This window comes from Euprymna scolopes, chromosome 18 (assembly GCF_053919585.1).
Source record: "Euprymna scolopes isolate OS-2025 chromosome 18, ASM5391958v1, whole genome shotgun sequence".
Classification (NCBI taxonomy): domain Eukaryota; kingdom Metazoa; phylum Mollusca; class Cephalopoda; order Sepiida; family Sepiolidae; genus Euprymna; species Euprymna scolopes.
In genome coordinates, this window is record NC_136499.1 from 34,428,132 (window position 1) to 34,447,528 (window position 19,397).

General features: G+C 33.2%; 1 protein-coding gene across 3 annotated transcripts in view; it reads right to left on the bottom strand.

Annotated features, from left to right (window-relative positions):
* The window catches only part of LOC145297583 (tyrosinase-like protein 2), a 95,251-nt gene that overhangs the window by 27,809 nt on the left and 48,045 nt on the right, over positions 1 to 19,397 (bottom strand). For 2 of the 3 annotated variants that reach the window (XM_080143625.1, XM_080143626.1), the window contains exon 2: positions 2,333 to 2,542. In XM_080143625.1, coding sequence (XP_079999751.1) covers positions 2,333 to 2,542 — 210 coding nt within the window. Of the gene's footprint in view, positions 1 to 2,332; positions 2,543 to 18,970; positions 19,097 to 19,397 lie in introns of those variants that run through there. The other variant, XM_080143627.1, reaches the window with a different exon arrangement.

Sequence of the window (19,397 nt, forward strand, 5' to 3'; positions counted from 1 at the left end):
CTTCGCATTTCTCAGCCAATTAAGTAGCGGGTGAGATTATTTACAACAGTGCTCTACCCAAAGAGGGGTGCTTAAAATATATTTGTAGTCATCGACATACAGTACTGTTTCGTTGTATAACAACTCATCAGTGCCGCTATAATAACTGTACATGTAAATCCAACGAACCTTCCGTGTTTATCAAAGAGTACTCTATGAAAAAATAGAGCATGTTTATAGTATTTTCTATTTATGCAGACATATTGGCTACATGTTTCTGTAGTACCTCTTTTCAGAGCCTACTTAGGCAGGCCAAAAAATCACTCTGTGACAAATACAAGGGTTTCAGTGGATTTACACCGAGCAAGTGATTTTTACCATGACGAAGTAGACTCTGAAAAGATGCACGACAGAAACGTGAATACATATTGTTTTTCATATTGATACAAATACAAGATAATAAAGTGTAATGTGGTATAGTTTCCGCATGTTTAATAATAATAAGATAGACATCCTTTACGGCAGCAAAATAGCACTCTTTCCGAGGGTTCTGACATTCTGGAACAACATAAAATGGAATAGTAGATATTGCCAAGGCTGCTGCAAAAAGATAGCCTTCTACCAGATAGGAAAACTTCTTAAATCTGCCATTATCCTATATACGAGGGGCGTGCAATAAGTAATGCCCCTGACCCACTTCCCGTATTAGTAGAGCAACGAAACTTGGCACAGCTATCATTCTTTCTCTACATAGGAACCACCCAGAGTTATGCATTTCTCCCATCGTTTGAGGCAGCTCTGGAGACCGTTTTTGTAGAAAACCTCAGGTTGGTCTTCCAACCAAGACGTGACTTCAGAAATCAAGGCTGCATCATCTGGGAAACGCTTTCCTTTCAAAAACAACTTCATGGCTGGGAAGAGATGAAAGTCATAGGGTGCAAGGTCAGGAGAGTAGGGAGGATGGCGAAGGATTTCATAACCACACGCCCGTGCTTCTGATCTGGCGACATGCAAGTTGTGGACCGGAGCGTTGTCCTGCAGGAGGAGGGTACCTTTGCTGATCTTGCTCTGCCTCTTGATTTTAATAGCTTCTCTTAATTTCCTCAAAAGTGAAGCATAATAGGCTCCTGCAATTGTGGTATTCATCTGACATATGCAAATGATCATGAATGATAGTTTCCACAGATCCTGTACTAATCTTGACATCTTGGGCTATTTGGTGAATAGTAATGCGCCGATCTTCCAAAATGGCAGCCTCAACTTGATGGACAGATGCTTCATCAATGACAGAAGGGGGACGACCAGGTCTGGGAGCTGTTTCCACAGACTTCCGGCCATATTTGAATTCACGATGCCAGCGTTTTACAAGGTCATATGATGAGACATTATCACCATAAGTTTCTTTAATTTCATCAAAATCTCATGTGGTGTGCGTCCTTTCAAATACAAAAACCGGATCACTGCTCGACATTCGACAGGCTCCATTTCACACCTGACTCAGTTCAAACACCTGTAAAACAGAAACCACAATTAGTTCAGAGCTGTAATTTGCGACATAACCGTAGAGATATAAATCATTGCACATGCAAAATTTCAGCTAGATCAGATAACTGGAAGTGGGTCAAGGGCATTACTTATTGCACGCCCCTCGTATCTACAAGATAATCTATCTTGCTTATCTCAAAATATGGAAGGAAAACATTTTCTGCTGATGTTGATGTCATTGGTTGTTTTTGACGGTTTTCACTTGCTGCTGTCCATTCAGTTAACTCCTTAGTGAAATGATAGATCCTCCATTGTGTACACTAACGTAAAAATTCATTTCTATTATCTTAAAACAATTGCAAGCAACGTTCTGAATCGTGATCGCATGTCGTTTTTAATTGGCAGTTAGCAAACGCGCTATCCACTTTAAATACAGGTTTTTCATTAACAAATGTTCGCACAAAAATGCGGATATATTGATATTCGATATCTTCAACTTTCCTACTATCTCGCAACTTTAATACGTCTACCAATTTACCATTAGCCTGCGTATGGAGTACTGTTGTCACATCTGGGCTGCTGTACCAACCAACAGTCTTTTGCTCTTGGACAGAATGAAAAATTGTCTCTAAACTAATAGGTCCCACACTGTCTACCAAGTTTCAGTCTTAGTCCCATCACCGCAGTTCTATAACCAACTTTTATAGATGTAAAAAATAATAAAGCGTTTATTTGCATGTTTGTGTTATACGCAGTAAAACCCATTGACACAACATAGAATAGACAAGACCAAACAAACCCATTACAAGGACCTCAACCCATCACCACCGCCACCGAAGTAATATAAGTCCCGCGATGTGACGCCTACCCTGTCATTCTTAAGAATGTTAATCGCCTGGAAGAAGTTCTGCAAATTCTCGCGCGGTGTGTCTCTGAGCTCGCGCCGCATTTTTAGCGTTCTCGGTTGGACGAAGAGCGTTCGAATCCAGTTTTCCGTGTCTGAGTCGACCGTATGAGAATCAACCCAGGCGACGGCGACCACAACTAGTGCCACGAACAGCGCCCGCAGGTTCATAATCTGAAGAAGAAGGTAAAATAACGATATACAGGGTGATTGGGGGGAATCGGGTAAATTGATTAATAAAAACTCTTATGGAATGCTAGCGCTTATTCAGCCACTTACTTTCCTGGGAGATGATTAGGTGGGCTGGTTCACAGGAATGGCGGGCTAGAAGCTCTGATTTAACACCATGCGACTTTTTTTTTTCTTTAGGCTTGCTTAAAGGAAGAAGTTGATTCTCAGAAGTCAGCGACTTTAGAAGAATTTGAAAGACGACTAAGAGAAGTGATTTCTGCCATTCCACAAGCGTTTCTAGGAAGACCAATTGAGACGATTATCGACCGACTCGAAAAAATTAAGGCAAATTGAATTTTGAATAAAATCTCACATTATGTATATAGTTCTCATATTTTTTTTGTAAAAATAATGACTCATAAATAATATTACACTGTTTGTAAAGTAGGGGTGACTTTTAAATCCCCTATATATATATATATATATATATATATATATATATATATATATATATATATATATATACTAGCAAAACTACCCGTCGTTGAAAAGGGACTCTGATTTATGAAAGTATCATAGGTTATGAAAAGGAAGGGTTGTAAAGAGATAGCTTCGAAGTTGGGGGCATCAAAACCAAAGTAAAATATGATGAAAGTAAAAATAAAATAGATAAACCACATAATTTATTATACCATACCTGCTCACACTGAAACAGTTATCACAATATTCTGTGGATCTATATTAAAAAAACCTTGTTAAACTTTGTGACATATTTCGATTCTATAGAGGTCAAGCGTGAGCGAACACCCTATAATTTTATTAAAGTTTGTGCCTATTTCCATTCTATGGGGGTAGGTGCGAACGCAGACCCCACAATTTTATTATACCATCCCTATTTAAACTAAAACATACTTATCAAAGTATTATTATGTACATCTATAGCAACACACTTGTAAACGTTTTTTTTTTTAATTTTCAAATTTTTTATTTCCATACTTTGTGGACCAGGCGCGTACGCAGACCCCACAATTTTAATAAATCAATATTATGCCAGATCAAACATACCCATTCCTGTGCCTCGATACATGTTCTATCATTATATGTGATCAGTTTTCTATAATAGTCAACCATATAGGAGCCTATTCGTGACCAGCCACACACACAGACGTTCAGCTTTATATTATAGATATACTAGTGTTGGGACGAGTAATTGGAATCAGAATTAAAAATCGGAAAAATTGGAACGTTCGGTGTTATCGAAATCGGTATCGGAATCGGAAAAAAAACTGTGCTTTCACTAATATAAACATTTTATTTATTTTGCATAAACATTTATCTGTCGCTACACATTCATGTGCATGTTTCGGTCAACCAGTTACGAGTAACTAGAGACCTTTCCACTTTTGTACAAACAATATCGCCCGAAACAATCTCTAGCTACTTGTAACGGGCTGACCAAAACATAATGTGTAATGACATATAAATGCTTATTATAAAGCAAATAAAATGTATATTTCGCCATACTTCAGTATTGGGCACTCTTGTATAATATAAAAACATTATTAATTGCTTCACCTCTAGAAAATATTAACCTGGAATAATTATTAATATATATATATATATATATATATATATATATATATATATATATATATATATATATATATATATATTAAGTAATGTGATTGATAATTTAAAATTTAAAAATCAAATTATAATTAAATTAAAAATCCGTTTCATAAGAAGGAACAACAACAAAATACAATTTTTTCTAACACCATTTTTTTAATAATATTTTTCTAATGCCATTAATAGAAAATTAATATTTTTCTAATCACATTTTTTCTAATACCATTTTTTCTAATACATATATATATACATTTTTCTAATACTATTTTATTAATATAAATTTTTAATACCATTTTTCTAATAACAATTTTTCTAATAACAATTTTCTAATACTATTTTTGTAATACCATTTTTTCGAATAACATTTTTCTAATACCATTTTTTTCTAATACCATTTTTTCTAATTCCATTTTCTAATACAATTTTTCTAATACCACTTTTTCTAATACCATCGTTTCTAATACTAGTTTTCTAATACTATTTTTCTAATACTGTTTTTAAAATACAATTTTTCTAATAACATTTTTTTCTAATACCATTTTTTCTATATATACATTCTAATACCATTTTTTTTATGTATATATATATATTTTTTTCTATATTTATATTTTTTCTATAAAAATTGTATTAGAAAAATACTACTAGAAAAAATTGTATTGGAAAAATACTTTTAGAAAAAATATCATATATATGGTATATATATATATTTTTAAATCAACTTATATATATAGAAAAATATACAGAAAAAAAAATATATAGAACAAATATATATAGATATATATTTTATATATATATATTTTTCTATAAATGTAAAATGTACATATATTTATATGTAAAATGTGTATATATGTATTATGGTACTATTAGAAAAATTGTTTCCAAAAAAAAAGTGTATTCGAAAAAAAGTGTATTCGAAAAAAAGTGTATTAGTAAAAATGGTATTAGAAAAATGGTATTAGAAAAAATGGTATTAGAAATTTTTTCGAATACTATTTTTTCTAATACCATTTTTCTAATACTATTTTTTAATACCATTTTCTAATACCATTTTTCTAATACTATTCTTTCTAATACAATTTTTCTAATTCTTTTTTTACTAATAACATTTTTCTAACACCATGTTTTTCTAATACCATTTTTCAAATACAATTTTTTCAAAAAAACTTCTAATACACTTATTGAAAAATGGTATTAGAAAAATGGTATTAGAAAAATAGTATTAGAAAAAAATTGTATTGGAAAAAGTAGTACTAGAAAAATGTTCTAATACCATTTTTCTAATACTATTTTTTTAATACAATTTTTCTAATACCATTTTTCTAATACCATTTTTCTAATAACAATTTTTCTAATACCATTTTTCCTAATACTATTTTTTTAATACCATTTTTTATACTATTTTTCTAATACTATTTTTCTAATACTATTTTTCTAGTAATATTTTTCTAATACCATTTTTTCTAATACCATTTTTCCTAATACTATTTTTTTAATACCATTTTTTTATACTATTTTTCTAATACTATTTTTCTAATACTATTTTTCTAGTAATATTTTTCTAATACCATTTTTTTAATACCATTTTTCTAATAACTTTTCTTCTAATACCATTTTTTAATACCATTTTTTTAATACAATTTTTCTTATACTATTTTCTTAATACAATTTTTAATACGATTTTTCTAATACCATTTTTCTAATACTATTTTTTAATACAATTTTAAATACCATTTTTCTAATACTATTTTTTCAAATACCATTTTTTCTAATACCATTTTTTCTAATACCATTTTTTCTAATACAATTTTTTCTATATATATATATTATAATACCATTTACATTTTTTATATAGATATATTTTCTATATTTATATTTTTGCTATAAAAATGGTATTAGAAAAATTGTATTAGAAAAATGGTATTAGAAAAATGGTATTAGAAAAAATGGTATTAGAAAAATGTTATTAGAAACAAATATTATTTAAAAATGGTATTAGAAAAAATGGTATATATATACATATATTTTTTAAATCAACTTTTATATATATATAAATATCTAGAAAAATATTTATATATAAAAAATATATTTTTCTATATATATATATTTTTTTTTCTATATATGCATTTTTGTCTATATATTTTTCTCTCTCTCTATATATATAAAAGATAGAATAAAAAATATATATATGTATATATGTATATATATATATGTATATATATATATACCATTTTTCTAATACCATTTCTCTAAAACAATTTGTCTAATACTATTTCTTAATACCATTTTTTCTATTACAATTTTTCGAATACCATTTTTTTCTAATACCATTTTTTCTAATCGAATTTTGTTTCTAATACAATCTTTCTAATACCATTTTTTCTAATACCATTTTTCCTAATACCATTTTTTCTAATACCATTGTTTCTAATAGCATTTTTTTCTAATACTATTTTTTCTAATACCATTTTTCTAATTACATTTTTTCTAATACTATTTTTTCTAATACCATTTCTCTAATCACATTTTTTCTAATACCATTTTTCTAATACCATTTTTCTAATACCATTTTTTTCTAGTACCATTTTTGCTAATACAATTTTTTCTAATACCATTTCTCTAATCACATTTTTTCTAATACCAGTGTTTTCTTAATTTTGTCCCTTAATTGTTTCTTATTGTTCTGACGATATAATAGTTATATATAACTTATATTCCTCACCTTTCATTTTAATATATATATATATATATATATATATATATATATATATATATATATATATATATATATATATATATATTATAGGTGCATGTGTATATACATATATGTACATGTGTATATATGCATATACATGCATATATATGTATAAATACATACACACACATATGTATAAATACACACACACACACACACACACACACACAACACACAACACACACACACACACACACACACACACATATATATATATATATAATTAAAAGAAAATGGATAGGTATATTTTTCTGATTCAAGAAAAACGTTTCTCCTATCGGCTTAGATTTTTGTTTTCAACTTTTTTTCTTTTTTCTAAGTTCTTTGGACGAAGTTTGGTTTGCGATATCGACCCGAAAGTCCGAGTCATTTGAGATCTATCCTAGTGCAGACTTGCCAGGAAAACCTCTTATCGTCCTTGAACCCTTGCAGAGAGAGGGAGGGAAGTTATGCATCAATACGCATAACTTGCCTCCCTCTCTCTGTGATCATCATATCTCCATCGACTTCTCTCTATCTTATTTTCTTTTTTCCTTCTAATATCTTTCAATAAATGGTCAACCTGTGTGACCGCGCCTTTGTTATAGCAGCTGGTGCTTTTCAACTCAATTCATAAGAATTAAAATTTTTGTCTGTTTCTCTTAACTGTGATAAATGAGTCTTAATAATTTACCAGCAAGGTTATTTGACTTCGCCCGGGGCACATAATATTGCCACAGCGAGAGAATGGCCTCAGGTGTGAGAAAGTGTTTAGAGCGACAAAGAGAACCGATTTTACAAGAAGCAATGGATTTAATATATGAACTCAAAAGAAAAAAAATCATGAGAAAGAAAGAACAAGAAGTTTTAGAGTCGATTTGTTATCGATTATAATTCGTATATTCTTCTCGTTCAAGAACTTGATAAAATCTGCACAAAACCACACAATCAAAACGATTAATATTATTATTTTGTATGTAGGGAAAATTTGGGTTTACCATTAAAGCGTCTGCGCGTATGTGTATCATGTAGAGCTGTATCGAGGGAGGGAGGGAAGAAAGAATCAAGATGGCGGCGCCCGCAACTTTTATAAATGGCCGGTCTCGAAAAGTAACAGAAAAGTCTCGCGGCTCTTGTGCAAAATCTTGCGGCTCGGTATCATAAAAGGAGGCTGTAAGGAAAACGGAGACAATCGATGATGAGAATCCTGGGAAACTGTTGTTGCGTGTGACTGTCTTGCATTTAGTGCTTTATTCCATATTCCTTCCTTTTATGTGTTCTGATTTGCGGGAAGCATACCCTTATTATTAGATGCACTGTGCAGCAGCGTAATACAAATAACGGGTTACTAGCACTGGATTCTATCAGATAATTAGACAACCTGACCTCTTTTAATTTCAAGCCTTTTGAAATGGAGTGAAACAGATCGAAATTCAGACAAAACATCTGCTCTCGCGTTAAGATCAGTGGGTAGTGTTTTTTCGGTCTTCAGTCAGAAAAAGGAAAATACTTCTGGTTGCCTTATTTTGGTTTTAACGTAAATTTTTTCTCATTTTAAAAATCTATTTTATGTCTATCCCCTCCCCGTCCCCAGTGTTAGGACGATTAATCGGAATCGGAGTTGTGAATAGAGAAAATAGGAACATTTTGTGGTATCAGAATCGGAAAATTATGTCTTTTTTCTGATGCTGAAAACGGTTATTTAAATTGTTTTTATGTTTTTTGTTTTTATTTTGAACTTAATTTCAATTGTTGGTACTATTGATAAAATGATAAATATTTATCTATATATTAATTCGATAGCGTGTGTGTTATTTTCTGTGTCACGCTTACATCCGGGTCATTTAATTGTTATGTACTTCCATTTCTTGTAATAAATAATTTTACCAAGAATTCTTCATAATTTTAGTTTCGGTTTCGATTATAGATAATGGCACTCCTATAATCTTAGTAATCTATTTTTTTTATAAATAATTTTATCAAGAATTCTTCATAAGTTTTGGTTTCGGTTTCGATTATAACTGAAGGAACTAAATTTATATATATATATATATATATATATATATATATGTATATATAAAATAAAAAGGAACAAACCGTATTATGTGTTCATCAACGTTTCGTATTTATTTCGAGACTTCCTCTGGATGAATGAGATTAAGAAACAAAAAATACCAGTACAAAATATTTGAAAATGTTTCACGTGCATAGTGCAACATAACCATACCTTTGACTTTAAACAAGCAAAAGTAGTTAAATTTATTTCAAATAAACCGCGCCGGAGACTTCATGAATCTGCGCTTATCGCAATTTCAAGAACTATTAAACAACGTGGAGGTTTCTATAACATAGCGCCATTAATAAGTAAACTTTTATTAAAAAAGCATTATTTAACTGTAGACACAGGTTAACTTTCTCACACCATTCAAACACCCCCTGTAATAATTAACACATAATCTCAATCAATAAATTACATAAAAAACACTCATTTCATTTCTGTTACAAACTTACATTTGAATTTCAACAGATATATCTTTTCCCCAATAAGAACATTAACTTGCGTTCATAGTTTTAAAATTACATTAACGACTATATGACGTCACTAAAATTTCCTTCTCTTTAACAGCGCCAGCCCTCCCTCTCCTTTTTGAATTTCCAACGTCTTTTTTCCGTTTCTTTGAAATAGAACTGCGTCACACTGTGCACGTGAAACATTTTCAAATATTTTGTACTGGCATTTTTTGTTTCTTAATCTCATTCATCCAGAGGAAGTCTCGAAATAAAGACGAAACGTTGATGAACACATAATACGGTTTGTTCCTTTTTATTTTCTCTATTTTGTCGGAATACTATTTCCATCATTTTCATCATATATATATATATATATATATATATATATATATATATATATATATTCATAAGTTTGGTATTCGGTTTCGATTCAAGCTCACATAGATATATATTTTTTATTTTTGAAATCGCAACTTTATAATATATAAAAATCGATAGAACATTTACTTCATAATAATATATGCAAGAATTAAAATATATTTAAGCGTATTTTACGACCTAGCTACGCCGGGCGTCTCTGCTAGCTTGGATAAATACTTTTGCAATTTTAACAAAATAGCTACAATAATATCAGAGCATCTCCATTTACACTGAACATCTACAGAATGCCAACATCAATATATTACATATGAATGAATCCCTGTGGAATTTCCACAGGTCCCGCTAATTTATATTAAACTACGAGTAAAAATGAAATCTGTATATCTCTTCATCGCAATTGCATTTTCATGCATGCGAAAATAGATTCACCTACGGTAATCCGAAAAAACAAAACAAAAACAAAAAACAAACAAAAAACAAACAAAAAACAAAACAAAGAACAGAACAAAACAAACAAACAAACAAAAATTTTTATAACTAAATATCGGTAATTGTAGCTGAATCGGGAATTTAGAACAGAATTGTAATTGTAGCGGAATCGGAAAAATATTAGAATCATCGCATCATTAATAGAAACGCAACATTATAGAAAAATAAATTGATCGATCGTAGTAGAAGGCGACTCGAGGTATAGGGGAGGACCCCACTTCTTTCCTGGATTACTCCACTTACCCTTGATCCTCACCTTATAATGCTGAGTATTTAGCAAGGGATCACCAAGTATCAGTTCATGAATCTTTTGCATGACTCGACCGAAGATTGAACTCAATCATTAGCAAACATTCTAAACTTTACACCAAATGAAACGGCGAGTTAAAGGTATTCTAAACTATTGATAACAACTAAGGTATATTTTCTTTTCAAACATTAGAAAATACTTTTTCTTTTTTATTTTCTTTCTCATTTTATTCTATTTCCATTACAAAGAAAATAAAAATTCGTTTTGTTTTCAAAACTAGATATTTTTATATTCCAACTGTTTGCGCAAAATGAAACTCCCAGCCCATAAAAAATCTAAAACCCCACAAAATCCAAAATAAATATTTGAACAAAGCGTTCGATTAGAAATTTTTGCAAAATCCTTTTGATCTTAATTTACAGTCGTCCCCAAAAGATTACTCGTCTATTAATTTTGAAAAACAAAACAAAAAAAAATCTTATAAAAACAAAACAAAAAAAAAATGTAATCATTAATCAAAAAATGATTTCTGAATAAACATTACAAATATTAGAATATCAAAGTGCGCAAAAAAAAAAAAAAAAGCAAGCGAAAATAACGAAAGTTTCTTAATCATTTGAGAGACGACAATAGTTTTCAACGTGGACTGACAACTTAGGTAAGCCAAATTCGAATCCAGTTCGTTCCACAGAAATATTTCACTTAGTAATGTTGCAGAAAAGATTCGAACTATTACGTTGACAAGAAGGATCTTTCGGAATTTAAAATTTTCAAATAAGTTTTCGTTATAATACCTTTACTTTATATATCATTTGAAAGAGCGTTTTCCGATCTATCTAATCGTTTCAATTACAATCGTATTAAAACAATTATTACATCTTTTCAGGACGTTGAATACAAGGTATAAAAAATAGCACAACTTTCTTATTTTGATTCAAAGGAGGTCGAAAGCTGCTGAAACAGCGTGTGATATCAATGAAACATTTGGCCCAGGAACTACTACTGAACGCACAGCACAATTGTGGTTTAAGACATTTCGTGGCGGCGACGAGAGTCTTGAAGATGATAAGAGTCGTGGTCGGCCATCGAATGTTTTCAAACAATTAAGAGTCGTAGTCGAAGTCAATTCACGCATAACTGTTCGAGAATTTGCTTCTGAATTCGACGTAACGTATACGACGATTTCCAACCACTTGAGAGAGATTGGAAAGACAAAAAAACTTGATAAATGGTTGCCTCACGAATTTAACGACAACAAAAAAGAAACATCCTTATGAAGTGTCATTTTCCCTTGTTTTACACAACAAGAACAACACGTTTCTCGACCGGGTTGTGACTTGCGATGAAAAGTGGGTTATTTACGATAAGAGGCAACACTCAGCTCAGTGGTTAGACACTGACGAAGCTCCACGACACTTTCTGAAGCCAGAGTTGCACCAAAAGAAGGCGATGCTGACTGTTTGGTGGCCTGCAACCGGTCTCATCCATTACAGTTTTTAGATACAGGCGAAACCATTACGACGGAGAAATACTGTCAACAAGTGGATGAAATACACCAGAAACTTCGACAACAACACCCAGAATTAGTTAACAGAAAGGCCAATTCTCCTCCACGACAATGCACGACCACACGTTCTAAATCGACCCTTCAGAAGTTGAACGAATTAGGCCACGAAACTCTGCCTCATCCGCCATACTCTCTAGACCTCTCAACTACCGACTACCACTTTTAAAGCATCTTAACAACTTTCTGTGTGAGAAATGCTTGAAAAACCTAAGCGATATCAAAACTGCCTTCAACAACTTTATCACCACCAGAACGCAAGGTTTTTACGTTATTCGCATAAAATTCACTTGTTAGAAAAAGTGTGCTGATTCTGATGGTGCTTATTTCGATCAATAAATTTTTGTTTGAGCCGAGATATGCTTACCTGAACTTTCTTGTCAACCTGATAGAAAAATGTCGAGGAAACGAATGGTGAAACTATATATTCATCTGATTCGTTCGAAATGAATGAATAAATGAATCGATCTTTCGATTTCAATTATATTGAAACTCCCATCATTGCATTAAATTATCTGAAATATTAGCGATATTTTTTATTCTTATTCACATACCAACGGTTCATCCCCTTTTTTTTTTTGCTGAAGATGCTGTTTTTCTTGATGCACGATTCAAACTTTTGACCCAAATCACCTTTCAACTTTTAGTTCCCTCTCCTCTTTCTCTCTCTCTCTCTCTCTCACACACACACACACACACACACACACACACACACACACACACACACACACACACACACACACACACACACTTTCCCTCTCTCTCTCTCTTTATATATCATTTACCCATGTACATTTACTCACACAGGTCCTGAATATGACTTTAAACTATGTCCGGTAGTGAGACCTCAGGTTGTGGGCTTTGGGGAGTGTGGAGTCACCCTTTGTTTGCCATTGCTCCTAGGTCCATTCTGTCCCGGAGTGGTAGTACCTGTTAGGGTCCAAACTATGAGTTAAATAGAAACCGACTTGAAAAAAACAAAACAAAAAACAAATATATTCTACTAAATTTTTTTAAAATCCAAAATCACTGGATTCGGCATTAAATCACCTGAAAAGGGTGGATATGCCGTAAAACAAAAACAACCAACCATTTACTCACTCAAATATTTTATCCATTTTTTTTTTATCTATCATGCATTCATTTTCTTCTATGTTTAAGTATCGTTGAATTCATACTCAATATACATTAAGTAAAGTAGATATTGGATATACTCTCGGCAACTGCGTAATTATCGCTTACATTATTTCACTGTTTGAGTCCTCTCATTCCAGGAGCGATATTTCTGACAAAGAGGGAAAAATTGCAGTTTTCTGGATCAGAATCTATTCCATCTAACATTGGCAAGTTTTTTAACCTTGAAGTAGTATTTCTTTTTAGCTCCTTACATCAAATGGCTTCAGGATTCATCTGGAGCGATCTACCTAAAAATATAATACCCAAGGAAGCTGAACTTTGCACAGTTTCAAATCAGCCTAAGACAGAACGTGATATTCTAAAGTTCCATCTTGTCTGGCTCAGTCTGGCGAAGGACGAAAATAGAATGGGACATCTTGCCGTGACAAAATCTACTCAGGAACTGAATAACCTTTTGACGCCAATTCGGCCCCACATAGTTGAGTCGAGTTTGTGCAGAGGTGTCCTAACGCACACTTAGTCCCTATTTACAATGCCTCCCCACGGGACAGAGTTAGAAACCAGGGTCGTTTTGTAATGTAGAGAAAAGGAACAAAAATAAAAATTGTCTCAGTCGTGAAGGATTTCTCCTCCACTGACAGAGAACAAGAAATTGAAGTGTAGATCTAAAGAACAGATGGTATTTATTTGCTCCCCCACCGAGCAAATTAGGCACAAGGCCAATTTTTAATGTGAGGAGTGAAGGGAGGGGGAAGGGAAAAAGGGGACCAGCTCCCGAGAGGTGGGAAATGGGAGCTGGTTAAAGGTCAGGCATGTGGGGTTGCCCCCACATCTGGTCTTTGCTAGTCATAGCCAGTCATAGCTTGCAGCATCTGCCGGAACAGATACTACACTTTGATCTTGACCCGAAGAGTTTTATAAGTCTAGATATCACTGCGCATGTGCTAACAACTCAAAATAATTCAAGTTATTGCACGTGCATATAAACTATACACCCTGCCAAACAACTAATACAAAATTTCAGTTACAGACAGATGCGAAATCTACACTACATTAAGATTTGTACTAAAAAATGGAAATAGTTTTCTGTTTTGAAAATCTAAACAGCCAAAACGTCGTCATTATTAACGATACATGCGCAATTATAAAAGATTCCGAGCCCTTTTCTTAAAAAAATTTATTTTTTATTTTTTAATTATAACTTTTTAAAATACAAATCTTCGTATAGATGCGGCATTTGCCTATAACCAATAACATTATCTAAAAATAGAAAAGTAATGAGTTGATAAATATCGTACAAAAAAGGATGTAAGGATAATCGTAACAAGTGAACAGTCTTTGTTGTAGAGTGCTTACCAACCCGCAACTCCCTATTATAAATTCATAAAATAACCCGCTAAGAAAATACTCTCGAGTCTTGAGGTATGAATGTGACATACGGTCAGTTTAATGTGGGGATGACGCCGCAAATGAGCGCCTTGTTGACATGATAACAGGTAACAATTGCTTCAAAATGTTTGCAGTCCTATTAGCATTTCCTCGCAGATGAGAGGTTTCTTACGTAAAAAAGAGATAGCGTTTTATGCCACGGAAAAAGAACTCACCTGCTAATCTTTGACTTTTAAGAAAGGTATTCACTCTCTCGTTATAACGTTCTACTTCATTGCTATCTGACTTACTGTCCATTTCTTTACCGACGTGTCACGTGATTAGAAAATTCGGGTTTGTTTTACTATACACATAGATTCAAAAAACAAATATATAACAAATAAATTTTATCAAAGGCAAGATAAGTTACTTTTCTACCTAACTGGATAAAGTTCTAGTGTTTTTATTTAATGTAAAATGTTTATCCGGTTAAAAAAAAAAACTAAAAAACGAGTAATGTTGAAGATTACGGACGAACAAGGAAAGATGGCCGCGGTGTCTTTGAAGAATCGATATTCACTTCAAAATGAGAACTAAAACAAAGTGGTGTTAGAAACCCACCCAATAAATGTCACTGTAACATTTATTGGGTTGTTTTCTAACGCCATTTTGTTTTATTTTCACACAAGTCAAAACTTCACGAAGCATGGATATAATGCAAAATGGGTTTTCTTTGTAGAGATCTGGTTTCATAAACACGTTTACGGAATTTGCTTGGATAGCGAGAAAATCAATCGCATGATGTCTAAAAAGGACTTACACATAGCTGGCCTGAATAGAGGAAATATTTGTAAGAGAGAAGTAAACGCCGCATAAAGATGTGCAAATGACCAAGCCGGCTACTCGAAGTGACGTCACAGTAGATATAAAACAAAACAAATGTTCGGGGGAATGGTGTCCAGAGAGCGGTGTTCAAGACGTGACGAGAGAAGCACGTGTTCGAAAAGTGTGAGTGACGTCACAGCCGAGACGAAAAGTCACACGTGGTCGGAGAAGAAGAAGAAACGAACTTTTTAAATATAAAAAAAGCGTTGTTGGAAATCCAAGATAGAAAGGGATTTGTTTGAAAAATAAATAAAAAAAAGAAGAAAATGAGTCTAGATTTTCCCAGTCTTCTGTTTCTTAGATATAATGACTACGTTACATACTGACCTAATGTTGTTAAAAAAAAACCATGCCAAACAAAACTGGTATGGGTATAGAAATGACTGACCGAAAAGAATAACGACTCTACACATTGATAATTAAAAAAAAAAAAAAACCCAAAAAACAAACGCAACACTTTCATTACATTTATAAAAAATGTCCGAACGCAATTATGCACAGTAAAACTATAATTTAAAATTCCAATCTTATGCTTCATGAAATATTACTATGCCTACTTGGAGGTGTAGCGATATACTGAAACCGAAGCAACTCTATATCAGTAATGCTGGAACCAACTCAGGTGATCGGTGGCCACGTTATCAGGATGTCGGATTTCCGGTTACCGAAACAACTCTTCTATGGATAGCTAAAAGAAGGAGAACGCGGTCAAGAAGTACTGAAGAAGCAATGCATAGATCTTTTAAAGGCAAGCTTGAAGAAGTATGGCATCGATACGGGCACATAGGAGACCCAAGACAAGGACAGCCAAACCTGGAGTCAGACCATCGCGGAAGGCACAGCTAACTTTCGAGGCCAACCGACGATCGGACCTCGAAGAGAAAAAGAAAGAGGAAGAGTGAAGAACTCTCCCGAACCAACCTCATCAACAATAGCGATTCGCAGCAGTTAGGAATGTGTGTATACCAGAACTCAAAGCCAGTACTTTTATTTTCTAATAAAAAAATGTGATGGACTACATAATATTGATGCACTTGCTTAATTGTTTGTTTGCGCACTTTTAGATGGCGCGAGGAAGGGCAAATACATGTACTCGCAGCAACGTAAAAGATGACGAGCAAGTAGATAATGTAAATATATAAATGTCGTAATTATTTTTCTTTTACTACGGATTAATCACATGTAAAGGCCAAGAGCCACTCGAGAACAAGGATTAATGCGACTGAAATGATTGCCAGCTCAAAGACGAGGAAAACTATTGGAGTACTAACATTGATCAATGGTAAAAAAAAACAAAAAAACTTCCTATTTATGGAACGGTTTTCAACAAGCATCCGTTAACATTATGAACAGGGAAACGGTTCCACAAGCGAGAATTCCTTGCAAAGACGCCCTGTTTCTAAAAATTATGTCTAATGGTAAGGACAGGAAGCGAGAAGAGAAAGTTCTTTTCTAATGAGTTAGCAAAACGAGGAACCAAAGATTAGAGCTTAGTCGAAAAACCTATTCTATGGTGATAATGATAGAGATAGATAGATAGATAGATAGAGAGAGAGAGAGAGAGAGAGAGAGAGAGAGAGAGAGAGAGAGAGAGAATAGAACCGTCTCTACTACTGTGAGAAAAGGGTTGCAGGGAAAGGAAAAGATCACGCCCCATCAGATTTAAAAGTCGATTTTGTACTCTGTGAACACAGAAAACAGTATTAAAGAACCGGAAACGGAGAGTAGCAGCGAAATCGCCCATTGGGCAGTGAAGGGCGAATGAGAGGAGAAGTGGAGGGAGGAGAATAGGAGGAATATTATTAACAGAAACAGCATGAGAGAAGGAGAGTAATGGGATGATGCAAATGAAGAAAATGAAAAGAACAGAAGGGAAGTACGAGGAAAGAGAGACCGCCCCCCCCCAAAAAAAAAGAATCAACGAAGAAAAATGTAAATAGTATCAATAGTAAGGGTCACGGATTCTTTAGTAAGATTCAAAATTCGTTGATGTTCATATACAGATGACGTCATTTCAAATAGAATGATTAACATACTAGTTTAAATTCTATGAAATAAATGATGTTGATCGGAATGGAAATGGTTTTTTTTTCACTGTCGATTATTCCTTATTATGTTAATCCATTATTTATTTAGTCGATTATTCCGTTAACCGATTATTTCTTTACTTTGTTAATCCGTTATTCTCTTAATCCAGTCTTCTTTTATTTCACCATTCCGTTATTTTGTAAGTTCATTATTCGAACGAACATGCTTATAGTCATCAGGAACAAACAAAAAAAAAAAAAAAAAAAAAAAAAAAAAAAGAAAAAAAAAAGAAAAAGAAAAAACACGCCAAATCGTAAAATTCACAGGAAGATCATCAAGGGGGCAGAAAAAAAAACTAGGAGAAAATAGAATAAAATAGAAGATATGAACCCATACAATGAAATAAACTATCAAAAACTTAAAGTAAATCCTTGATTGCAGAAACCACCCTACAACTTAGCAACTAACGCTAACCAGCATATATATAGAGAACATCACACAGGAATGAGTGAAATTAAAATGTCTGAAATCTCAAAGGCTGAGCCTCCATCTCTCCAAAAAACTTACACTAACATGTGATGATATAAGTTGAAAATTGGAATCATAGGGAGGATTGACACCACGATAACCGTGGCAATGATGAAAACATATGGCATATTAAGTGTACTCTCAGTAAATGAAACTGAACACATATAACCAATTGGCATGGGCTAATCACAATTAGGTTGACATAGAATTTACGTCAGCGTAAATAGGGGAAATTAAATACAAGCTAATGGAACTGAGATTACTTGGGTAAAGTGCGACAATGTATATAAAAAATGCACTATACCATTTCCCGCTGAAACTTGTCTAGCTACAACCACTATAAATCATTTTTCCTTTCCCCCAATGTGTGTACCTAAAACTACACGAAACTTCTCTGAACAAAATTTATCTTCTAGTACTACTCGTCCGTTGGACACAATACCGCAGGGCTTCTTCCCGGCTAAATATAACATGATCGTTTTCAAGTCCAATATAAACAAGTTCTTGGCGAGCCGTCCTCTTAAATAATACAATCCTGACCATTTTTCACCATTACCCATCATCGGGGTGTTTTCTCACTGACCATCTGACACTCATTAACACTAATTCTCGAGTGGCTTTTGGGCCTTGATAAGTAGTAATTCCCTAGTTACATCAGTATCTGTTAGTACAATGGAAAATTGCCTCTAAGGCTATGAGAAAATGAAAAATCCTCTGAGGGGTGCACAATCCAAATCACTGCATGACAAGAAAAAAGAATGTCAGAAATAAAAGGAGGCCGACTGTCGTTCAGATTTCAGGGAACACCTGTCTACAGTGAGCGATCACTAGTAATAAGCCATGTGAGAATTATTATTATTATTATTATTATTATTATTATTATTATTATTATTATTATGATGATGATGGTGAAGTCAATAATAAGAATACCTTTTTGTACAGTAGATCCAGTTGTGAAGGCTATGAACCGTCGCGCGGCCTTTTCTGTCCAATGTGAAACCGGCCGAAGAAATAGAAGCTCGCCGGCACGACGCTCACACCGTTTCAATACGTCGCTTGGTTTGATCTCGTCGTAGAAAAAGGATGGGGCGTGGGGATGTGCCAACCAATAAAGCTGACAACGTAGACATGTGCGCCTCCTTCAGACGTCCAGCTTGTTTGCTCACTAGTGTCAAAAGAGATGTCATTGTCCAAATGTGAAGAGGGTCAGCGGACATGAAATAATCTCCATTCACCCACGTACGACAACAAATACATTGCTACAGTCATCATCTTTATAATGAACGGATACTCTTTCATCAATATGTGTATATACTAGTAGACTACCCGTCCTATGATGGGTATAAGCAATAAATAT